The sequence below is a fragment of the Macaca nemestrina genome, chromosome 19 (genome assembly GCF_043159975.1).
Source record: "Macaca nemestrina isolate mMacNem1 chromosome 19, mMacNem.hap1, whole genome shotgun sequence".
Classification (NCBI taxonomy): domain Eukaryota; kingdom Metazoa; phylum Chordata; class Mammalia; order Primates; family Cercopithecidae; genus Macaca; species Macaca nemestrina.
The window spans coordinates 56,325,843-56,351,888 of NC_092143.1; the positions used below are offsets into that span (position 1 = coordinate 56,325,843).

The following is a 26,046-nucleotide window of genomic DNA, read 5'->3' on the forward strand; positions in this document are numbered from 1 at the left end:
CATGGTGGCGGGCACCTGTGGTCCTAGCTGCTCAGGAGGCTGAGGCAGGAGAATGGTATGAACCGGGAGGCGGAGCTTGCAGTGAGCCGAGACAGCGCCACTGCACTCCAGCCTGGGTGACAGAGCGAGACTCCATCTCAAAAAAATAAAAAACAAAAAACAGAAACCTTTATACTTGTTCTTTCTTGTGCCCAGAATACTCTTCCCCTAAAAATTCGTATGACCTGCTCATTCACTTTCTTCAGATCTCTGCTCAAAATCACCTTGACAGGACTCTTTCAACTTCTTTATTCTTTCAACTTCCTTACATAAAACAGTACTACTACCCACACTCACTTGCCAGTCATTCTCTACCCCTTCTGCCCTTATTACCACCTGACATACTGTGTGCCTTTCATAATCTGTCTCACTCGAGGACTGTAAGATCAACAAGAACAGGATCTCTGCTTTACTTATTGCTGTATTCCTAGTACTTAAAATAGTACTTGTCATATACTAGCTACTCAAATATTTGTTGAATGAATGAAAGGACTGAAGAAGTGACAATCTTCTTCAGAGTGGGAGGCCACTTTTCCTGAGCTTTAATCCTGGGATAGGCCTGGTTGTGGCCCTGTCTACACATATCATCATTTGCTGCTGTGATTTATAAAAGGAAATCTTGTCCTTCTATTGATTTCTATCGCAAAAAGGTTGGATTTTTTCCCTACTTGGCTTCATGTTTTTTTCTAAAAGCCATCTTATAATTACAAGTTCACAAGGACCTGCACAGAAGTCTTTTTTTAAAAAAAATATATATGTACAAATTTTACAGATTCACAATTGCAGATGGTACAGTCTGTTTAGGAAACACATCACTATACACAGATTAGGGAAAAACAGACTCCACAGTACACAGCTTATCTCCAGATGCATCAACTCAGTGGGAATCAACTTTTAGGGAGGAGGAATGGGAAAAAGAATATTGTTTAGACTTTCCTTATTGGAAGTTTAACTTCTATTTTTTTTTAGTATAAAAAAGTAAGAACATAATAACCACATAGAATATATATGTATTTCTTACCTCTCCCAATGAGAAATAGTGGCGTGGAATCTGAGAGTCAGGATATATATTCTCTAGGTACCAAGAAAAAGGTTTGCATTGTAGTTTGTGTCTTAGACCAACTCTTGATGATATATCTCCATAATCGACCTTTGTAACACCTGTTGAAAGAAATAATTGACTCTGAATTATGAGTGTTGTTTCAGGTAACACATGTTTATTGTTGAATCTAATAAGCCAGATGAATGAGAACAGTGGTATCAGTTGGGTGATATGTAACTATACCAAGTGAGACACCATGAATCCACCAAAAGTATAAAGCAAGGAAAAGACATTAAATGTGTTTTAATTTTTCAGAGAAAAATTACATTTATGTGAGAAAATAGACCAAAAAAATCAAGGTCTATTTTGCTCAAATATTAAACAGAGCAATTGTTTGCAGTCAGGCTTCTCTCACGCAACTCACTGAATTGTGCGCTCTGCCACTTGACAGTCTTGCAGTAACTGAAAAATAAGGATGGACTAAGTAACAATGTCAGGCCGACTTATAGCTGATGGAATAACTGTTCCTACAAAACTCTGAGTAGCAAAGTTCCTGGAAAGAAGGCCCTTGTGGTGGCATGTTTTGGGCTCTCGGTGGCCTTGTGATACTTGATGAAAGCCTCCTATGACAGCATCGAGGGCCTGCTTATAGAGAATGCTTATGACCCACTGCAAAAACAGTGGTTTTGTTATGTTGAATGAAAACTCCAAGAATCAAGAAAAAGTCATGCAAGCTAGAAAAATGGCTGAAAATTTAACAAGATGAAACTTCACAGGAATAAATTAAATGTTGCGGTTAGGTTTTTAAAAAAAAATAGAACATCTGTAAAATCTGGGCTAGCAACACTGACCTGGATAATTTATTACTGTTAATTATGTATTATTCTAGGCATTCTGCCAAGCACTTTCTATACTGTGTGTGATTTCATTCATTCCTTACAATAACCTTATGAGGTAGGTGTTCACCTCTGCTCAAAGCTTCACTTCCACCCTTCTTACTTCTCCTCCAGGATCAGGGTCAAGAAAGGTACAGTCTGGTATTTCTAATGCAAAACAATGCTAACCTGGAGAAATTATATAGAAGAAATTCTTGAATTCATCCATCCACACTTCTGCAAGTCGTCTGTTATTTTTATTGATAATCTGCCCTGTGCCTCCTGGAAACGTATAAGGTGTAGCTTTCCGAAACACATGTCCAACATGTGAGCATGTAACAATTTCCAAAGTTCCTCCACATTGCCAAATCTGAAAACAGCAGAGATGACCATAAGATGTAGCTGAGTAATCAGGAAATGTTCACCTTAGTTTTCCCAGAGCATTTTTCTTTTCAGTTAAATAGGGGTTTGGCTTTTGTTTAAACTTAAATGGAACATATTGTAGTTACTGGTAAAAAGCTTCCAAAGTACCTCCATACTACCAAATCTGAAAATAACAGCTAAGACCATACATGACATTGATAGTTAAAAAAAAAAGTGTTGACATCTATTGGGTTCCACCGTTGGAATTTCACAAAATCAGGGGCACATGGTGGGCTCTGGCTGGAGGGTTAGGTTACAAAGTCAGTGCTTCCTCAAGAGAAATATTTCTCTAATTTAGGTTCTGATCAAACCAAAAGTTGAAGACTAAAATAAAGAAAACATAGGTTACAGGCTAAATACAGAAAAGACATGAGATCTAGAGCAGTATTCTTCTAACTGCAGACCATTATTCCTAAGAGAATCATAAATTCAAATTGATGAATTGCAACCCATACTTGTTAACAAGGACATACTGTTTCACAAAATGTTTAAATTTCATGTTTTGTGTGTACAGAGTATATAATGTATTAATGTGATTCATGGTTAAAAACAACCACCAAACAAAACCTGACCATGGAGTAGCCAGCCAGATTCTCATCTATTCACCCCTCTCCAAACCTGTGTCACGGCTTGTACATGAAACCGAACCTAGGAATCTAAACCAGATCCATCGTAAGTTCTTCAGTGAGAGAGTAAAAGCATGTTTTGTTGTCTTTGTTAGAACAGTAAAAACAAAAAAAGGGGTAAAAGAAAGATGATCGAGTATGTGCTTACATCCTTAATTTAATGAAATCCTTCTGTTCCTTTCAAAATATATTCCCCCAAACAAGTTAAAACTCTCATAACTCTTTACAATTAAAATAACATTTTGGAAAGTTCTGATTATGTTAAATATTCAGTGTTCCTACCTTCAAGTTTTCCCAGGATCATAAAGTGTTAGAGCTGGATAGGATCTCCAAGATGATCTAGAGTCCAACCCTCTCTTTGACAAGAAGGCAAAGCGATTCACTGGGAACAAAGTGAGCTCACTGGTTCAGATTACAGTACACGTCAGTGTGACTTCCACTATAATAAGTTATGTGTCTAAAGTTGGTTATTGTAAAAAATATGCAATGCCATTTAAATGATATGTTGATTCTAGTGAACATGAAATGCAAAGACTTTATATGTAGACTGGGTTAAATCAATTTAGAGTCATTTTAGAATTCTTTTGCGTTTTTCTTTTTATTGAAAAATATAAAGCTGGTAAAGTGACTAGGTTTTATATAAAAAAGTTTTCACACTAAAATAAAAAGCATATTGCAAAATGTGAAATTTATGTTTTTGAGAGTAAAGTACCAAAGTAGCATATTCAAACTACATATTAGTTTTTAGAGCTTAAATTACTTCCTTGAAAATAAAAATTAAAAACAACTAGGGAATCTTGTGTAAGTTTTATAGCTGGACTTCAAAGGTAACTAAATTATTTGCTTCAGTAGTTTATAATGAACCTTTAATATCAGTGTTTTTTATGGACCGAAGGTTCTGAAGTTACATTAAACTTGTATTAAATTCAATTTTTATTTTTTATGTAGAGATACACGAATAATCAAAGCACATCTATATTTGAGGCTAAATAAAAGATTAATTTTTTTGAAGGGAACTTACCCTAAAGGAAATTTCAAGGTTTTCTCCTCCCCAAATATCCATTCCAGCATCATATGTTCCAATTTCCTGAAAGTAATCTCTGTCTATTGAAAAAAGGCCTCCTGCCATGGTAGGTGTTCTGAAATTCAATAACACTATACCATTAGCAATTTAAAATTTACAATCAGCTTTTGTTTTTAAAAGCAGTTTCATAACTATTTATAACTACTGAGTAAGTACTTATTCTCACACTCTTCATAAACTTTCATAGGCCTTAGGGGTTTTCTGTGTTTTATGCTGTTATTTGGTCTTCAGACATGACCCGTACCGTGGTCATGCTGACTGCTAGACTTGCTGTGTCATGCTTCTGCCCAGACATCCCTCTCTGTCACAGTTCTAAGAGTACTTTCTATCTTTCTTGGCTTGGTCCTCAGGTCCTAACTGAGTTTCGATCTCAAACTCCTTAAATTAAAGTTATTCCTCACAATCCTCTCCATCTGACTGTGCACCCATTCCATGGATCCTAGTAACTTCAAGGCAGTTGACTGTATTAACCAAGCAGATTCAGGTTAGAGTTACCATGCCACATTCTAAAGGGTGGCAAATATTTTAAACACATAAGATAAACAGGATGGAAACAACGAGGTCTTTTCCCAATACCCATAAGAAATCTTTAAGGACAGGAGACAAAATATGGAATAAAATCAATATGTTCCTTCCTGACTGTATGGTATATTTTCTGCAAAAGAGGAGCCTAATTCATCAAAATGGGCTCAGGTAGGCAAAAGGAGTGGGGACGTGAAATTAAGCAGAAAAATGATTAAGAAATGAAGGAAGATTTAAATAAATGAATATCAGCCCATTTGATTTTTATAAAGAACAAGTATGGAGAAAAAGTGAACTCCAACCAGGAGAAAAAATAATTAAGTTACAAGGACCGAAGATACCACGAAAACTGTATTTTAAGATGAACCCTAAAATGTACTCATTGCCTTTCCAGAGGAAACAACTGTTTCAAAAAAAGGTTTGGACTTATTTTGATTTTAGAAGAAAAAAAGAATGAGAAAAGGGTTTAAAAGAAACAGCCCAAAATTCAGAATTATCATTTAATACAGGGGTTTCTTGACCTGAGTTTTTTGTGTGCTAAATCTTCTGTATGTACATGTGCATTTTTCTCCATTAGAGAAGACCCATAGCTTTTACCAGATTTTCAAAAAAGTTTGTCATCTTTGAAATGTTTAGGAACCCCTGATTTAGATAGTGAATTGCACTAACAGCTAAAGAGAAGAAAAGTCCCTTGCACTACTAAGAACTCAGGCTAAGGAAAATAGCACACAGTCAGTGGAAAATCTCTTCAGTGTTGCCAGAACTGGACTTGAATTCAAGGGAAGGCAGATGCAGGAGGCCCAAAAACAGAAGACAGCTGAAGCCTGGTTCTGAAGGAACTCTTAATACAGAAGTAGCAGGTTGATATAATTGGGATAAATTTTAGGATGGCTCAGAAGAGCTCAAAGGTCTCAATTTCATGTTCTGAAAAGAGCATGAGGATTTTTATTCCATCCTGAAAAAAAAAAATCTATATATGACCAAGTAGAGAAAAAAAATCAGAAAATAAATGGATTAATGAATTTTTTTTATACTTTGTGTCAATTCTAGCTATTTTTATGTTTGATACAAGCTTTTCTAACTTTACCAGTCAATAACTCATCCAGATGGTACAAGTCTGAATTTAAAATCGCACATTTTAATGCAAGGACCCAGTTTTAGGTAATAGTTTCACATACTGACACAATTAATTAAGCTAAGTAGTATTATCCTTAATAACTGAATTAAAGAATAGATGTGACTTACACATTTGCAGAATGTTCATAAAGGAATGAAAAAACATGCATGTCATCATTTCTCATGTGCACTAGATTTACAGAATAAGTAAAAATGTCTAATTTTATTAGAGGAGAAATCCTTCTTTATAACACTCCCATATGTGAAAGATGGCCCTTAACTACCATAAGGTATACGAATGCTTCATGTTTCTCAAAATACACTGATGCATTTGATATGATTCCCAGAGCTCCACAACCTTCTGCCAATGACACTTTAGGGAAAATATTTGACAAATTAATTACCTGACAGGAAGAGTCCGATCACCTTTCCTTCTGTCCATTTCTCTTTGGGGAACAGGATACCAGCGAAAATTGAGCTTCCAGTTGAACCCACCATAGGTCATATCAGAGCCTGCCATGTACTCAAAAGTATCATCGCTGATCACATCGATGATAGGACACACCACTGTTCTCCTGATGTCATAAAAGCAAGTTTAAAAATCCTTCAAAACATTCCTGTTTAATGTCAACTATAGAACAACTGTATAGTGTTTTTACTTTTTTCCCTCCTTGTGACAGGGTATCACTCTGTCACCCAGGCTGGAATGCAGTAGTGCAATCAGGGCCCACTGCAGCCTCGACCTCCTCAAATGATCTTCCCACCTCAGCTTCCTGAGTAGCTGGGACCTCAGGTACATAACACCACACTCAACTAATTAAAAGAATTTTTTTTTTTTTTGGTAGAGATGAGGTCTCCCTATGTTGCCCAGGCTGGTCTTTAACTCCTGGGCTCAAGGGGTCCTCCTACTTCAGCCTCTCAAAGTACTGGGATTACAAGCATGAACCACTGCACCTAGGCCTAAGAGTTTTTAAAATAAAAATACATTCTATAATGTTACAGGCAATGGTGAAAACTTTCATGCTCAATCTCACATCAAACTAGCATCATAATTATTTACTGGTTGATAATCCCTCCCCTTTTCATTCATACTCCTATATTGTCTTAAAAAGAAGCATATTTTTGTTTTTTATATTTAAGTCTTTAATCCTCAAGGGACTGATTTTAACTATGATATACAGCAAATATCCAACTTCATTTATTTCTTCTATGGATAACCAATTGTTCCACCACTATTTATGTAATGGTCCCTTTTTCTTCTGCCATAGCTATGAGTGCCTGTTCTGTCATAAATGAAGATTACATACAAAAATGAGCGGGTTTCTAGACCCTACCCTGTTTCACTAGTCTCTTTGTGAATTCCTGCATCAATATACCACTGCTGTAATTAACACAGCTTTAAAATAAGTCTTGATGCCTAGTAGGGTAAGCCCCCTTAGATCTGATTCTTCTTCAGAAGCATCCCAACTATTTTTTTTTCTTTTTACAGTTCCATATTAATGCTAGAATCAGCCTGTACAGTCTCTCAAACAAAATTCTGTGGAGATTTCAACTGGAAATGCACTGAATTTATATATGAATTTGGGTAGAACTGATACTCTTATGATATTGACTTTCCTATCCATGAACATCACCTCTCTCTCAAGATTTTTTTGTGAATTTCAGTCAATCTTGGTAAACATATTCCTACGTGTAGTCTATTGCTATTACGAATGGTATCTTTTCTTTTTACATTATATTTTCTAAGTATTCCTTGTTGGTGTGAAATAAACTTTTCTTTGTTTGGAGATGGAGTCTCACTCCTGTTGCCCAGGCTAGAGGGCAGTGGTGCAATCCTGGCTCACTGCAGCCTTGACTTCCTGAGTTCAAGTGATCCTCCCGCCTCAGCCTCCCAAGCAGTTGGGATTATAGGCATGAGCCACCATGAATGGCTAATTTTTTGTATTTTTAGTAGAGATGGGGTTTCGCCATGTTGGCCAGGCTGGTCTCAAACTCCTGGGTTCAAATGATCTGCCCACCTTGGTCTCCCAAAGAGCTGGGATTACAGGCGTGAGCCACTGCACCAGCCTGAACTTTTCTATAGTAATCTCATGTTTGGCAACATTGCTAAATTCTTATTGTTTCTATTATTTTATGTACAGATTCGTTTTCTTCACAAACACATATACAATTGACAACAATGCTTTTCCTTTTTCCAATAAATAAATGTTCTTTATTTATTGTAGTACAGCAAAACCTATGAAAGACTTCTAATAATACCTGAAGTCTTGAAGTGATTGAGGGCATTAACATCTTGTTCCACATCTTTTTAAAAAATGCTTTCAACATTTCTCCATTAACATGATTTCTGCTTGCAAAGGCTTTTTTTTTTTTTTTTTAAGCTGTCCTTTCTTGGATTAAACTTCCACTGTGTAATAGTTTGCTAAGTATTTTCTAATAATAAATTCATGTTAAATTTCAGTGAACCCTTTTTCAGTATCTATAGGAGTGATCAGAGGTGTTTAATAAGTTTGTAATCACAGTTTTAAAAATACATTAACGGGATGTATTAAATGAATTAGTTTTGTAATATCATGCTAAACCAAGCAGGCATGATATCATGATATGTTTTTTACATATGTGTGTGTGTGTGTGTGTGTGTGTATTGCTGGTTCAGTTTGCTGGTATTGTGAGATTTTTGCACTAGCATTCATGAACAGGTTTGCTCTGTAATTTTCCTTGTAGTATTTTCTGGTTTTCATATCACAGTTATACCAGCCTCATAAAAAGAGTTTTGTTCATTCCTTTTCTATATTGTTTACAAATTCTTAGGGAAGATTTGTTTCCCCTCTGCCACTGCATACCAAGGTTGAGACAGCAAGTTTTCTCTGATGTGGTGGGATTTATTTTTCATTCTTGCCTTATACTAAGATATAGATTTCAAAATCCCAGCTTTATACAGGTGTTTGCTATTAACCTTCTCACCTGAGGCAGCTCCTAGGTTTTGTCTCCTATCCTTCCATCTTATTTGTCTCTCAAGGCAGAAGCTTAGTGTCCCCAAAGTTCAGCAGAAACCCTACCAGTGAAAGCTGGCTTTAGTGTTTGGACTGCACATTTGCTCTCACTTCTTTTCAAGATCTGCAAATTTCTTACTTTTGTGCCAACTCAATGATGCATTTAAAATTTGTTTGGCCTTTTATCCAGCTTTTTCAGTTGGAAAAGTTATTCTGAATATCAAGTCCACCATACAGCCCAAACGGGAAGTCACTGTGGTTGCTATTTCAGCTGATTCCCTTCCATACTTCTGTCATCACCTCACCTTGCTTTCTCTCTATGGGTTATGTATTATCTTCAGGCAAGCAAATATTCCCTAAAACAGTCATCTATTATTTAAAGAAAAGAATTTACAGGGATATGTTATTCTTTTGATTCTTCAGGGAATGTTTTTTTTTCTAAAGCTGCTCTACTTTCCCATTGATTGGCCCAATGCTGAGTTTTCCTATGTATTCATCTTTGAATGGGAAAAAAAAGTAGATCCAGCATTTGCTATCAAATAGAATAGATGCTGTGGCTTTAGCTCCCACCGTGCTCCACTTGATTAGTAAAAGTTCACTCCACTAAAATCTAAACTTAAAGGTTAACAAGGATAGTCTCTACCTCAAATTACAATGACAAGCAGAAATTCAACCAACATAGATGTAGCAGACTGAAGTCAAGTTCTCTCCTGATGCACAAGAACTAAGCCAGAAATAAGGAGTTATTTGAAAAATGTGTAACATGAAAAACTATAACCATAGGTGTTCATTACACCACTGTTCTTCCTGTGTTATCCAAGATTATGGTGCTTTCCATATAAAATTAAGCATTTCAGGACACAATGTGCTTCTCTCCATTCTCTTCTACTTCTTGCTGCACTACAAGTTGAGAGGATCTGCCTGCTCCAGTGTTAGCTTTAGAGAGCAAGGACAAGTGAAGGGTTTTATGCTGTCTTCCCCGAGTTCACCATCTATCTGTTCTGCTCCAGCTTGGTGAACAGAGCATATAGTATACATTCCAACGACATGCTTCCTAATCACTCCCTATTAGCACGACAGTTTGCAAACATTCATGCCAGGCTTCAGAATGTGGTCTTCTAGATATTTTCTTTAGAGTCCTTTACACAGATATTTTAAAGCAAACTTGGGAGGAAATTACTTTTATATTTATTTAAAAACATAGAATTTGGCAATTAACCAGATAGTTTAGGACAAATGTACTAAAAACAAACTTACAGACACCAGAAAATTACCTGTCATGTTTGATCCTGGCCAAGAGAGGCTCCAGCCATCCCACTGTACACTCACAATGGGCATCCAGGAAGGTGATCACTTGGCCTTTAGACACAGCAGCTCCTTTTAATCTAGCTCTAATCAATCCAGAACGTTGTTCCATTCGAATTACATGAACTGGTACTTTTAGTTTTTTCACATAACTCTCTAAAGGCCTTTTCAAAAAGTCTGGAAAATGAACAAAACAAAACATGAAAACAGGTGTGGCCTGGCACTATTCAGATTAAAGTAATTTTGATTTGGAATATTTATTCAACATACCCTTACTGAACACTCTCAGTAAGGCTCCCTGACTCACAAACCCATTTTGCTAAAGGAAGCCTTTATATTCCCCGAGAGAATGGACTAGAGCTGCCTCTATTTTATTACATGCAGAATTAGGAGAGTGCCTTTGGGCTCAGACTTAACTAAGGATAGGAATGCTCCTATGTTTCACTAAGTAACTCTGTCAGACTCAGTTCTTTTTCTAATCATGCTTAAAGATCAGCAATACAAAGAAAGCATTAAATCCAGACCTCAACAGAGAGAAGACACAGAATATGTAATATGTAGAGTTCAGAAAATTGTGAAAGCAGAAACAAATTGTCTTGTTGATTACCACAGTCTTTGACGACACTTTTTTTTTTTTTTTTTTTTTAAATCAGGAGGCAGAAAGTGAGGTAACGCTTGGAAAAGAAATGCTGGACTGTTAACTGCAATGCCAAATAGAGATCCTTAAACCGACAGTTAGGTGTTAAGAAAAGAAGTTTAAAAAGGAAAGGGCAATTGAAGAAGATAAGAGAAAAAGGGGGCAAAAGGGGAAAGGGAGAGTATGTGGGTGTATGAAATCAATAGCTATCCTGGAGAGTTCAGATAAGAGGTTATGCTCCTCAGGACACAGGCAAGCATATAGGATAAGGCAAACCTTTCCTCCAAAGTTCACAACTGACTTTAAAAAGCAGAAAAGGTGCAACTTCCTCAAAGCAAAGAGAAAATATTGTTCAGATCAGGTAGGTTTACAGAATTTATGCTAGAGAAGCTATTGGTGGTAATATGGCCAAATGCCTTTCCAACTAGTCACCATACAGTAAGTATGAGGATAATCTCTCCAGGGAAGAAAATATTTGAGATGAAACTACTGGGACCCCTAGAGAGATTATCCTTACATCTATTAATTAAATACTAAAAGTAGAGATCCAAAAGGCTTCCTGCATAGTGAGGTGGAAAAGACAAATGGGAGTAAAATGATTCTTGCCTGTTTGACTCAACAAGACAAAATGACTCAATAATGAAACAATCAGGGATATAAAAGCTGTAAAAGAGAAAGGCCTGTGTGTCCCACTACACCAAAACACTGATCTTTACCATTTCTGCTAATATATTTTCTAATATTTGAGCTAAAAAGTTATCTGAAAGATATCACTGTGATTTTATGAACCAAGTCTTAGGGTCAGAAGGATCTAACTTGATTCTGAGTAAAAAGGTAAGGGTAGTGCCAATCCCAGAGAAGAGCAACATTTTGTAGTACCTATTAACATTTTGTGTCTGTTTAGCACAATGTTAACATATGTAATGCTAGTCTCATTATATATTTTATCTCATTTAATGCTCACAACGACCCTATGAGGTTAAGTGTTATTATGAATACTTTAGAAATGAAAATCTAAGGCTCAGCATATTACATGAATTTGATTAAGGTGATACAGCTTGTTAAGGGATGGATCCAAGATTTTCAAACCCAGGTCAGGCTGACTTTAAAGCCCATCTTTTTATCTACAACAGGAGAATCCTAGAAGGGAACTCTATAGAGAGAACAATTCAGGTCTGTGGAAGCACCTGATCAAGCGCAAATTTAAAATACTTTGTATCCAGAATTTGAAAGAATTTCATGCAGTAGAGTATAAGATATAATCTAGTACCTTAGATCAATCAAGACTGGGTGTGTCATAAACAATGTGTCTCCCAACAAGTTTTTCCAAAAATATTAGTTTAAAATGTTTCTTCAGAACTAAAGCAATCTAGTCCCCAAGTCCCACATGTCTTTGAAAGCTATACTATCTTGTTTATGAACAAAATTTAAAAAAAGATGCATGATTCTGTGGTCTGGTAACTCATAAAATTTGCTCTTCCACAAATTTTCTTGGCATCTTTGTTTGACATCTTTGTGGCTTTCACACAATAACATTAGGATATAGGTGTCTTCTTTTCAGTCAATATAGAATTATGGACTCAGGGCTGGGTGGGGAATTAGGAACTATCCAAGTCTCATTTATAAAAATGAAGCCATGAGTTAAGAGATTATAGTTAGAAGCTACTATTACATCAAAAACAAGGGAGAATCTTCTTATTAGGACATCTTTATAACTATTGGCCTATAAATGGATCCCTATGCATTTCTCAGGGTATGAGATTGTCAGAGAGTGTGAACATCAGGGAAAAATTTCACTGTTCACAGCAATGTCTGAGAAATATTAGCCAAAACTCTAAAGAGTAGTAGGGAAGAATAAGGAAATCAGAGTCTAATAAATCTGATGCCTAACCTCTACTAAATATAAACCTCTGCTTTTTGTATAAAATGAAAAAATAATAGTCTTCTCAGATTAGAAACATTACATAAATTCTAAGTCTTAAGATAACTTTCTGAGATGAAAATTACATAACTTCTGAAATAAACTAGGGTTTCGTCCAAATTCTTACTTTATTACAGATCCTGTAACAGTAAAGTTGCACCAGAAGCAATCAGAAGTGAGGTACACAGCAGTTAAGAGGTCAGGCTCTGGATTTATACAAGGCTTGGATACTCATCTACCATGCTAAGCCTTATTTTCCTCATCAATAAAACAAATAATTACAGCACCTACTTCATACTTCTTTAATAGAGTTACTCAGCAGGTTAACCTGAAATCAAGTATTCAGAGGCCACGGGCACACTATCTATGCTATACAACCCAATTAGGAAGTTTGCACAGAAAAGAAGTAAATGTGAAGATTAAATGTACCAGCGTACATTATTCTTTCACCCATTCATTATATAATTCTAGACTGTTGTTATGTACAGGCACTGTGGGAAGTGAGGTGATAATGGTGAGCCAACAGACCTGACAAAGTATACAGTCTACTGGGGGAAGATACCTATTAAACAGACAAATAAATAATTCAAACCCTGGTTAGAGCTGCAGAGGGGTAGAGTGTTATGAGATGTTTTCAGAGAGACATGACAGGTCTGGAGAGGTCAAGAAAGGCCTCTCTAAATATATCACATCTGAGCTGAACTCTGATGCATGGATGATTCAATGTTGACAATGCTGGGGAGATAGATGGTGGAGACGAATGTTCCCTACAGAACAATGTTCCAGGGAGAGGGAACAGAATCAGTACAAGCGAAGGCCCTGAGATAGGAAGAAGGATGATACTCTTTAACAAACTGAAAGAAGAAAACTGGACAGTGGGAATAAGTATGGGAATGGTTCAAGGTGTGACTGGAGTTGCCAGGTGTGGCCAGGTCATACAGGCCTTAGTGGAGGGGTTTAAATCATGGAAGCGAAATGATCAGATTTGCATGCTTTAAAAAAGCTCACTCTGGAGGCACCATGATGAACATCTAGATGGGAGGGGGTAAGAGTATATGGGGACATTAGTTTGACTTGTTAGCCTATTTCCACATCCGGGTGAGAAATGATGGTGCCTTGGATGTGTCTCGTGAATAGGAAAAAAAAGCAGATTTAAAGAGTTACATAAAAGCAAAGAGCTTGCTCTGGTTTCTGGGTCTAACAATTACGACTTAAACAATGGAGCCAAAGAAAAACACATTAGATGATTCTCAACCTGGAAAGCAAGACTGCAAATTATAACCACAAAAACAAAGATCTAGTGTCTCCCAGATATCAGAAATGGTAACCTGGATATTTGAGGCTTCCAAGGCAGGAAGATAAAGGAGAAACACACCCCTCAGCAGGGACTCTGGAGCGGCACTCCAGGACCCTGCCTAGAGACTAAGCCTCAGGTGGAGCAGTGAGGTAGACACCTGCTCACACCAGTTTCCTCTCACAGATGTACACAGACTGGGGTGTTAGGTGAGGTCTGCATGAGGGGAAGGAAAGACAGAACTGGTATGGGTGAGTTTCTCTGTCACTTGTTGTGGGACTCTGCACCTTTTAAATTAGGTCATATCCTATAAAAATTTATTATTCTACACAGCCTTCTTGGGCATTCACAGAACAAGAGAAAAACAAAGGAGGAAATGAAAAAATAATCCATTTTATCTCAGGTTAAGTATCTCTTCTGGAAGAATATATTTAATCCAGCAAATATTAACACATAAGTAAACCAAGCACAAGTCATTTGCAGGATAAATGTTTGTATATATTCCTCCTTAACTTAGGTTAATTTTCTTACAGAGGGATTAACTCCTAGCAAATAGATTATCCACATGAGGTTTATACTTCTGTTGTCAACAATTATTTCTTTACGTGTGGTATTCTTAACAGCTCTTATTCCTTTTGACATGTAATTATGTCATATATTATACTATTTAAATGTCTTGTGTGATTATAAACTCTCTCTTTAATTTGATTAAAAATGTAAGATATAGGCTAATTTAAAAGGTAGGATTTATCTTATTCTTCATTTGCATCTGTATAATCTGGCAAAGTAATAAGATTTAAATAGTTTTTATTGCACTAATTACTCCAAATAATTGATATTTTACATGAATAAACTTAATTTCTATTAAATGCATGTATTCAGTGTGGGCACAGGAAGGAGAAAGTATGATACTTAACTAAATCATAGCAGATGCAATGGGAGAATAGGCAAGAAAGTCGAAGATACTAGCAAGAGAGGTTAAAACGGTAGATCATTTAAGGCTGATGAAGAAAAGAAGTAGGAAATTATTTTCTGTAGCTCTAAATTTTTCTCATGTGAACACAGGAACATTGGTGGAACACATACCAATGATTCCTAGAGATGAGATATGAATAAGAAAATTAGGAAATGCTGGGTATCTAAGTTAAGCTAGTTTCTTTACTGATGGACTAAGCGGAGCCTTTTCTATATGGTACTCTGTAGTGTGAAATCTCTAGTAAGGATTCAGAATATATAATATTGACCCAGGCACCTTTAATTAATATGTCCTTTCCCAAAGAGTATTTCATGCTATAGTTTGGGATATTTTAGGCTTGTGAAAAATTCTGAGATTCCTAGAAGGACATGTAGGCAACAGTCTGTAGAGATTTATTATGACAGTCATATTACATCCTACCTTTTCATCCTTCCTAATCCTTTTATGTACCTAGCTATAGATCATTCCTGAAACTTAGAAATGGAGAAAATAGGGAAACCTAAGAAAAATCTGGAGAACAAAGGTTCACCCAGCTAAGGCTCCATCTTGCTGTCAGAGATATTTCCTACTAAACATGGAGCTACATTTCTCCATTCATGGATGTAAGCAGAATCCAGTCTGTCTCTACTCTCAGTCCTGCAGCTTCCCACAGAGAAAATCCTAACAAAATGATGAGAGTTTTTTCACTGTCCTGCATAATAGTTTGTTATATAGCATTATTTCCTTTTGAAACAAGATTAAGATGCAACACACATCAAATGTTAATTAAATATTTTAAGTCTCACAAGAGTGTACTTTTTTACATATGTGAATGAATCCAAATGCTGTATTTTTGGGATAAATTAGAATTTTGTATAAAATTATTAGGTTAAAAATTATAGCAACTAGCTTTAACCGTTAGTGACAAAAGGTGTAGCAAATTATTGGCATTAAAATTTAAAATTTACCTCTTTCACTGGCATCATCTACTAGAACAATTTCTTCTATCATGTGTCTTGGTGAGCGATTAATGACACTATGGACAGTTCGCAGAAGTGTGCTCCAAGCCTCATTGTGGAAAACAATCACCACACTTGTTGTAGGAAGATTATCTGGATACACCTTTGTTTTACACCTAGAGACAAAGCAAATGCCTTTATAAAAAGTGACTGTTAAGATTGCATAATAAAGGAATCTGGACTAGAAGGGGTGATAGAACAATAAAAGCAGTTTGCTCTAGGGGTGGGATCCTTGGTACCTTTTTATTTAAGTCTTGGTTAATGTTACGTGTTTAATAAATAGCACCTATTTAAAATGATATATTTAGATTAAAATTATTTCAAAGATGTCATTTATATTCTTAAAATTAGGTACTTCCTCCTGATGAATGTTTTCAGGTGATTCACTTTAATAGAGAATGAAATAAAGCTATCTACCCAAAACTGACTGTACTTCAAGGACCCTATTAGACAAAAAAAATCAGAACCACTGGAGTTTACATAGTTTAATAATCTAAACAAAAATATGCCTTCCACAAAAGAAGATAAATATTTAGTGAGTACCTATCATGTACCAGGCTCTTAATCTTCCTAGTCATTCTGTAAGACAGATACGTGCATCCACATTTCACAGATAAAGAAACAGGGCAGGGATAGCGAGGAGGCAGCAGAATCTGACTGAAGACTCCACAGCCCATGCCCTGCTGCTCCAATTCTTGCTGCTGCCACCTCCATAATTAAATATCAACATGTACCTCGTTCAGTAAAGACTATTTATGCCTGAGCATGCAATCATCAGAAATACCAAACACACTCAAAAGACGCACACGAAATCCACACAATAATTTTATGTTTCTAGCACTTTGTTAGGCAACATGGTCTCTTTTTCAACCTTGTTAGCTAGATAAAATTACTAGATAACGCCTATTAGAGAAAGTAACAGCAGTAGGTAACCTGAGATCAAGAGATGTGCTTTAGAACGTAAGCCCGCTCTAAACAGTGCGTATGTAATTCTCTCCCAGGTATCCCCAATTCTAACAGTTGCTCCACCCTCCTCTTTCTTCCTTTATTCCCTGCTCTCTCTCAAGCTCCTCAAGTCTCAACTGTAATCGCCTGTCAGTGGGAGTGAAGAAAGGGAAGGATGGGGAGGAAATGAAGAAAACACAAACAAGACTCCTCTTCTGAAGCTGCTGAAATAACTCTTCTTATTGAACACTCTACCCTAGGGCTGCCGGCTGGCAGTTGGAAGAAAAGGAAAAAGGAAGGGTAAAAAGATGACAAGGTAAAAGGGTTGAAAGAAGAAGTCACCATAGGGGCCCCAACAGCCCTTGTCCTTTCTCTCTCCCAGGAGACAAGGAGCAACAAGTAGCTGTTCCTGTCCTTCGATATATTCCACTGCAGCCCCTCTCTCCCTCTTCACCACTCCCAAGACCTCTTTCACAGGATGGTCTCCATCTCCTACTACCAGTAACCTCCTCTCTACCCACAGCCTCATTTCCACTTCACTGCCCACTCCCTATGTTCACTCTAACAACCACAAGAAGGCCCACACAGCCTGCCACCCTGTCTGCAGCTCCCTCCTTCCAAGTCTAGACTAAAGAGGTAGGGCCCAAAAGACTAGGCGAGAGGGGAAAAGATGTGTTCTCAGCAGTACTAATAATACTTCTGAAAATAGTTTCCCATCAAAACTCTGTTATAAATGGTGGCTACAATATTTATGTATTATAATTAGTACTAGTTTCAGGTACATCATAGCTGAGCAAGCTATATGTTGAATTCCTGATGCACAGACTCCTGGAATAAGACTCTGAAGTCAGGAATGGCCTATGTATGGGTAAAAGGGAATCAGAAAAAGAGTTTCTTATATTATTTAGCTGAATCTTATTATGCCACATACAATCTCTTTTCCCAAGTGAATCCTACTTATTATTATCGTAGAATTGGGAAGCAGGAAACAGCCAAAGTGGCCATGTAGTTGCTACCTTACCAAAATAAAGTAAAATAATAAAATCAAGTGATGCACAAAAGATGTATAGTGTACAAATGGTACTGTTAGCCATGTCTATGGCTAGGAAACAGAAAGGAAGACAGAAAAATGTGGAGACAGCAGGTTCTGCAGAAGAGAAGTGATAACCCAAATTTACTATTTGTATGATATGTTAAAGAATAAAATTCTAAAACTGTATGGGAAGGAAGTAAGATTATAAGCGTATAAGAACACTAGAAAGAAACTGGATGGAAGAATCAGAGGGAGAAGCAATATTACGAGCCAGAAGGACAGATAAAAATAATTTTTTTAAATCAAATGGTTAATCAGAAGCCATAACGAGTTCATAAAAGTTAATATTCTCTCAAAGCAAACGAGAAAACATAGAGAAAATATTAAACAACCATAATTAACCTCAGAACAGGTACAAAAACACACAAACACACACCCCTAACCTGGAAGAGCCACAAGGTACTTGAGAAGAACCAAAGAGCCTTTTAGCATTCTAGCTAAGCTTTTCCAATCAAGAAACCACCTGTCCTTTTGTGTTTCAGGGTATGAGGTGGGTAGGGGGACCGGTTCATAGAACACAGAGCTGAGGATGAGGAGAAAGGCCACAGACCATGTTCAGGAAGCAGCTTTCTTCCACACTGGCCCAAGTGAGACTTTTATCCTCAGTTATGAAAACTAGCCAGTGTAAGTGCTAATTTCTTTTTTTTTTTTTTGGAGACGCAGTCTCGCTCTGTCGCCCAGGCTGGAGTGCGGTGGCGTGATCTCGGCTCACTGCAAGCTCTGCCTCCCGGGTTCACGCCATTCTCCTGCCTCAGCCTCCCGAGTAGCTGGAACTACAGGCACCCGCCACCACGCTCGGCTAATTTTTTGCATTTTTAGTAGAGACAGGGTTTCACCGTGTTAGCCAGGATGGTCTCCATCTCCTGACCTCGTGATCCACCCACCTCTGCCTCCCAAAGTGTTGGGATTACAAGCGTGAGCCACCGCGCCTGGCCAGTTTATGCTAATTTCTAAAAGTTACATATAGGTTTAACAGCAAGGTATAGGTTAGGAAGAAATGGAATAGTCTTAAACTTTCTATTGAAATATATACATGCAAAAAGTTGACAAATCATAAGTGTACAGCTGAATGAATTTCCACAGTGAAAGCATCAAGCAGTCAGCACCCAGATGAAGAAACAGACCATTACCAATACCCCAGAGGATTCCTTTGTGCCCCTCTCTAAGGTAACCACTCTACAGGACTTCTAGTACTACTGATGAGTTTTGCCTGACTTTTTGAACATTACTTAAAGGGAGTAATATAAAGCAACAGTTCTCAAACTTTTTGACTTATAATCCCTCACTTAGAAACTGAGGACCCCAAAGGGCTTTTGTGTATGTGGATTATGGCTATTAATGTTTACCATCTTATAAATTAAAACAATTTTTAAAGTGCAAGCATCCACAAACACATAATACATTAGCTCTTGGAGATGACTCATCATTGCCATGTAGTGTGCCCATTATCAAGGTATTGCCTCTTAGTTCGAAATACACCTTTTATTACCTGCACTGTGATAATGGAACCAGCCCCTATAAGCATTTCTCCTTTGCAGTATGCATGATGCATACTTAAGCTCTGTAGGTAGAAGGTGCTGGAGGGACAATGCAGGAGGAAGATACTTCCGTCCCCGGTTCCAGCGTGCTTCCATTTGTTTTCCTCTCCCTCAAACTGTGCGGCTGCCAGTGGACTGTGGTGGATAACCAGGGCATTCACCCCGCTGAACTTCAACAGCACCCCCACAACAACAGACCACATATATGATGGTAGTCCCATATCATTATAATGGAGCTGAAAAATACCCATGGCCGAGTGTCATTGTGGCCACCATCAACATACTAGCATAATTACTTAATATGCAAAGTACATTTAGTAGAGCCTAAGTGTACAGTGTTGATAAAGTCTACATCAGTGTATACAGTAAAGTCTTAGGCCTTCACATCCACTCAGCACTCATTCACCCAGAGCAAGGTCCACTTCTGCAAGCTCCATTCATGGTAAGTGCCCTATACACGTGTACCATTTTTCATCTTTTATACCATATTTATACTGTATCTTTTCTACGTTTACATACACAAGCACTACTGTACTACACAACTGCCTACAGCATTCAGTACAGAAATATACTATGCAGGTTTACAGACTGGGAGTAATAGGCTATACCGTATAGCCTAGGTGTGTAGTAGGCTGGACCATCTAGGTTTGTGTAAGTACACTCTATAATGTTTACACGATGACAAAATTGTCTAATGACCTATTTCTCAGAACATACCCCAGTCATTAAATAACACATAAGTGTACCTAACAATTCAGAAATATAGAGCTACAGAAGTTGCTTGGTACTTACTATTACTAATATTTTTCTATTGTTATAGTCCTACTCTGGCTGGATGCAGTGGCTCATGTCTACAATCCCAGCACTTTGCAAGGCTGTGGCAGGAGGATCACTTGAGCCCAGGAGTTTGAGACCAGCCTGGGCAACAAAGTGAGACCCCATTACTAAATAAGTCCTACTCTATTTATCTTATCTCAGGGCACTGGCCTGAAAAGGTCCTGCTGACTTTTTATTAAGTTCCTGAAACTGCATTAAGAGGATTAAATATATTATCCCATGTATGCTTGTAACAACCCTAAGACAGAGTTATTACTCTCCAAATTTTACAGATGACGAAACTGAAGCTTAAAGTAATAAAGTAGATTGTTCATGAGAGCAGCTAGTAACAGAACTACAAGCTGAATCCACAACTTACGATAAAACTTGTAATGCTCATCAATCATCCATATATATGTCAAGAACTATAGTTTGAAAAAAGAGCCAAGAAAAGAATTTTCAAGAAATTTCTACACCAAGGTGACTATGCATGTATAATCCGATGCTCTCCTCCATGTCCCTTCAAGCTATGATTTTCAATGTATTCTTTTTCCCCCATTAAATTTCATCTGTCACTAGCATTTATCAATGACAACTCATATTTCATAAAATGTCTGGCTACCTGCCAGGCAGTGTTTGGCAATGTTACAAAATTACTTCTCTGTATACTCTCATTCAGAGAAGATCAACTAAGATCTAACCATAAAAGTAAGAGCAAAGCACAGTGATTCAGAGCACATATTTTGACCCTGAGACCTAGATTCAAATTTCACTTGCGTCACTTACTAACTGTACTTTGGACAAATCATTTAATTTCCCTAAGTCCAAGTTTCCCCATTTGTAAACTGAGCACATTACTACTACTTTGCCCATCTGTTTGAATATGACAATGTGTATAATACTGGTATATAATAAAGCATTCAATAAATGTTATTAAAATTACTTTTTAAATATCTAAGACTAACTGTATAGGATGGAATTGGCTTACTAGATGATTTGGAATCTGTCTTACACTTCCTTCCCTAAGATTACACATGAGGAAAGTTATTCAGGGACTGTTGGTTCTATTTAACTCTTCTGAACAGTGTAATAATGTCATTCTTCCCTCCAGTTTCCTTCAGGAAACGTGCCCTTAGAGACTGTACAAGGCAGTAGAAGTTATTGGCAGACAGGATGATCTGGACACAGCCAGTTACACACCAGTTAAGCCCATGTCTTAGAACATAAGCAAGGTTTCTCTGGATTCCAAAAGGTGGTGAAAAAGCTGCACTCCAGGGGCCATCCCACAGCATCATTCCTTCCACATAGGGGAGCAGGAATGGAAAGCAGCTGACTACCTCTGTCCAGCACAGCTGAGGCTTAAGAAAATACTATCTAATATTTACCACTTGGCATTTCATTGTGAATCTGCTTTGGAAGTCAGGAAATGACTAGTAAAATAAAGAAAAAAAAGTAGAGATGGAAAAGTCTCTTTGGAGTCAGCTTCTTCTGAGAATCAAATAGGGACGTGGAGCTCACTCCTTGAACAGAGGCCTTCTCTGTATCCTAGATTGCAGGAAGCGTGCAAAGCACTTTACAAATCCTCACAACCACCCTTGTAATTCTCCTTATCTTAGAGATAAGGACCTGAGGTATAGAAAAGTCAGGCAACTTGTCCTAAACCACATAGCCAGTAAATGGCAGAGCCAGACTTGGACTTTGCCATTATCAAGATATTAATGAGAAATTTACCTAGAGACAATTTGAAAAGGAACAAACAGAGAAAAAATAAGAGTATAGATTGAGAAGCTCTAGTATATGCATATAAGTAGCTCCAAAAGAACAGACTGGAGGAAATAATGAAGCAGCAGTATTTGAGATTACAGCTAGGAATGTCCCACAATTGAAGAATAATATCAGTGCTCACATCAAAAGTACACTATGTGCACTGAACATGTAGATACATAAAGATAAATCTACACCTTCACAATTACAAGATACATAGGTCTTACTAATAAAGGAAAAGTATACAGCTTCCAAACCAAGAGACAGAAAAACATGAATACTAAAACTTTACCAGTTGAAACTGTATCAATTAGAAAAGCAGGAAAAGAGGAAAAAAAGGAAAAAGATACTAAACAGAAAGCAAGATTTATTAGGTCAAAGTTTATGAAACTGTCATTTTCATGGGTCAAAAGTGGTTGAATATCAGTTTCATATGGTTCAACATAAAAGAAGTTCAAATATATCAAGTCATAATACATGTAGATCAAGTCATAATATACACAAAAGTCATCTACTAAAAACCAAAGATTAAATTTAGAACACAAAGTTCCAGCCTGGGCAACATGGTGAGACCCCCATCTCTACAAAACATTTAAAAAATTAGCCAAGTGTAGTGGTATGTACCTGTAGTCCTTGTTACTCGAGAGGCTGAGGTGGGATGACCGTTTGAGCCCAGGAGGTTGAGGCTGCAGCCAGCTGTGACTGCGCCACTGCACTCCAGCCTGGGCAACAGAGCAAGACCCTGTTCCTCAAAAATATATATGCGTGTACATACATAGTGAGAGTCCATTCAATGGTAGGCTGCCTATGAACATGAGCACGAGAGAAGCAAAAAATTAAATAAATAAATGGTAGGCTGTCATTTAAAAGAAAAAAGTCCAGCCATCTAGTAGAAATACACCTAAAACAAAGTCCTTTCCTATGCCAAGATCACAAAGATCTATTTTCTCCTATGTGAACTTTTAGGGCTTTGCTGGTTTGCCTTCACATTTATTTCAGGTAATACATATAAAATTGATTTTTCTGTATGGTGTGAGGTAAAGATGCAGTTTCAGTTTTGTCTTGAATTATATCAAGTTGGCCCAGCATAACTCATTTGTTCATTTTTTAGAAGATCATCCTTCTCCTACTGCCACATCGTGCCACCTTTGTCCTAAACCAAGTGTTCAAGTATGTATTGGACTGGTCATGAACTCGCTATTGTGTTCCACTGATCTGCTTGTCTATCCTTGCAACAATACCACATTATTTTAATTACTATAGTTTTCTAAGAAATCTTAATAGTTCTATAAGAATGTCTAGCTCTTCCAGGTCTTTGCGTTTCCAGTCACATTTGAGAATCAACTGGTCAAATTACATATGCAAACGTGGTTATGATTGGAACTGCATTAAATCTACTAATGAATGTGGAAAGAACCAACATCTTTATAATATTAAGGAGTCCGACCCCAAGAATGTGGGATAGTTCTCCATTTATTTAGGTATTTAATTTTTCTTTGCTTTAGAGTTTACTCTGAAAAGCCTTTCTTGGATATCTGATATTTTCAGATTGCATTATAAGTATTATTTAAAATTGTTTTATTTCCTAGCTTTTGTAAGAAAACAACATACAGAAATGCAATTTATTTTTCTTTTTAATATTAACCTTAAAATCTTCAACCTTGCTGAATACATTTTTTTTTTTGGAGACACAGTCTCACACTGTCACCGAGGCTGGAATGCAGTGTGGCATAATCATGGTTCACTGCAACCTCGAACTCCCGAGCTCAGGACATCCTTCTGCCTCAGCCTCCTGAGTAGCTGGGACTACAGCTATGAACCACTGTGTCCAGCTATTTATATAATTTTTTTGTAGAGATGGGGTCTCATCATGTTGCTCAGGCTGGTCTTGAATTCCTGGACTCAAGCAATCTTCCTGCTTCAGGTGCCCAAAGTGCTAGGGTTACAGGTGTGAATCACCGTGCCCAGTCTCTAAACACTTTTTGATTCTAATCCTCTAATTCTTTTGGATTTTTGTTATACACAATCATGTCAACTGCAAATAATAAAATTTTAATGAACTTCTTAAATTAATACATTTTAACAAATTTTAATTCCTCTTTTCCAATCCTTGTAACAGTTACTTATTTTGCTCGCCTCCTTACACTGGTTAAGACCTCCAGTACGACACTGAACAGAAGTGGTGTTAACAGGCATCTGTGTCATGTTCCAGATCTCAAAGGGAAAGCTTTCAAAATTATTATTAAATATAGATATTTGCTGGGAGGGTTTTGTTTTTCTAGAAACATTTTGTCAGATTAAAGAAGTTCCCTTCTATTCCTAGTTTGCTAAGGGGTTTTATCATGACAGTGACAAATTTTATCAAATGTTTTTCCTGTATCTAATGAAATGATCACATAACTTACCACCTGTTTCCCTATAAATGTGGTGAATCTAAATGATTTTCAAATCCTAAACCAACTTCACATGCCTGGAATAAACCAATTGATTTTTAATGTATTATTTATATTGCTGGATTTCACTTGTAAATCTGCATCCATATCGAGATTACTGGTCTGTAATATTTCTTTGTTGTAATAACCTTGTTGGATTTTCATATCAAGATCATGCTGATTTCATGAAATAAGTTTGATATGTTGCTTCGTTTTCATTGGCAAAGCCATCTATGCCTGGAAGTCTGTGTTTATGTCTGACTTTGTGAGTGTCTGTGTGTAACGATTTTTTTTTTCCTTTGAGATGGAGTCTTGCTCTGTCGCGCAGGCTGGAGTGCAGTGGCGTGACCTGGGCTCACTACAAGCTCCACCTCCCGGGCTCACGCCATTCTCCTGCCTCAGCCTCCTGAGTAAGTGGGACTACAGGCATGTGCCACCACGCCTGGCTAATTTGCAGTTTTAGTAGAGACCGGGTTTCACCATGTTAACCAGGATAGTCTTGATCTCCTGACCTCATGATCTGCCTGCCTCAGCCTCCCAAAGTGCTGGGATTACAGGTGTGAGCCACCGTGCCCAGCCGTGTGTAATGATTTTAAATAATTAATTTAATAGCTTATATTAATAACACTTAATAGCTATAACTTAATACTTAATAGCTATAACACTTATATTTTCTACTTTTCTCTGATGTCAGTTTTACTAAGTTATATTTTTCTAGGAACTAGTAAGTTCATCTAAATTTTTAAAAATTGGGATGTTATTTATAATATTCACTTATAATCTTATCTTTATGTCATTGTGGTAAGAACACTTACCATGAGATCTAGGTTTTTAAGGGTACAATGCAGTATTGTTATCTACAGGCACAATACTGTATAGCAGATATCTAGTCCTTATTCAGCTTGCATAACTGAAACACTAATCAGCATCTCCTCCTTTCTCCCCTGCCACTGGACCCTGGCAACTACCATTCTACACCCTGCCTCTATGAGTTTGACTATTTAAAAAACCTCATAAAATCTACGTATAATCTTTCAAATGTCTGCAAGATGTGCAGGGATGCTGTCTTTTTCATACCATTATTTGCTATTTAGGAAGGCGTTTTTTGATTTTATTATTTTATTGATTTTTTTCCAAAGAACTTTCAGCTTTGTTGAGCCTCTATACTTGATGTTTGTATTCTACTTTTATAATTTCTCATCTTTGTGATATATTATCTTCTAAGGTCTGGATCTGTAATGACACCAGCTTTCACTCCTTATATGGATTTGTGACTCTCCTTATTTTCTTGATTTTAACATTTTTTTTCCCATGAACTTTTGACTTTGCTGTTCTTCTACTGTACATTTTTATTTCCTAAGTTTCCAAGCTTTAAGTTTCCACTCTTTCTTCTACTTATTCTAATTTGTTCCTTTTCTAATTTCTTAAGATGGTTAGTTCAGTAATTTTCCATCTTCTTTTTAAAAAAAGTCATATGTATTTAACGGTACATATTATCACCTAAGCATGGAATTAGCTTCATTCCACAAGTTTTGATATGCAGCATTCACACTGTCAACTTTGATAACATATTTTCTTCCTCAATGCACTTAATTCCTAGCTAACAT

The 26,046-nt window shown here is 37.0% G+C and overlaps 1 protein-coding gene across 1 annotated transcript in view; it reads right to left on the reverse strand.

Moving 5' to 3' along the window:
• Positions 1–26,046, reverse strand: part of LOC105498865 (polypeptide N-acetylgalactosaminyltransferase 1) — a 58,619-nt gene that overhangs the window by 18,868 nt on the left and 13,705 nt on the right. The window contains exons 3-8 of the mRNA XM_011771238.3: positions 15,801–15,967; positions 9,995–10,202; positions 6,132–6,302; positions 4,027–4,144; positions 2,146–2,326; positions 1,061–1,200 (exon numbers count right to left, since the gene is read on the reverse strand). Of these exons, the coding sequence (XP_011769540.1) occupies positions 1,061–1,200; positions 2,146–2,326; positions 4,027–4,144; positions 6,132–6,302; positions 9,995–10,202; positions 15,801–15,967 (985 nt within the window). The remainder of the gene's footprint in view (positions 1–1,060; positions 1,201–2,145; positions 2,327–4,026; positions 4,145–6,131; positions 6,303–9,994; positions 10,203–15,800; positions 15,968–26,046) is intronic.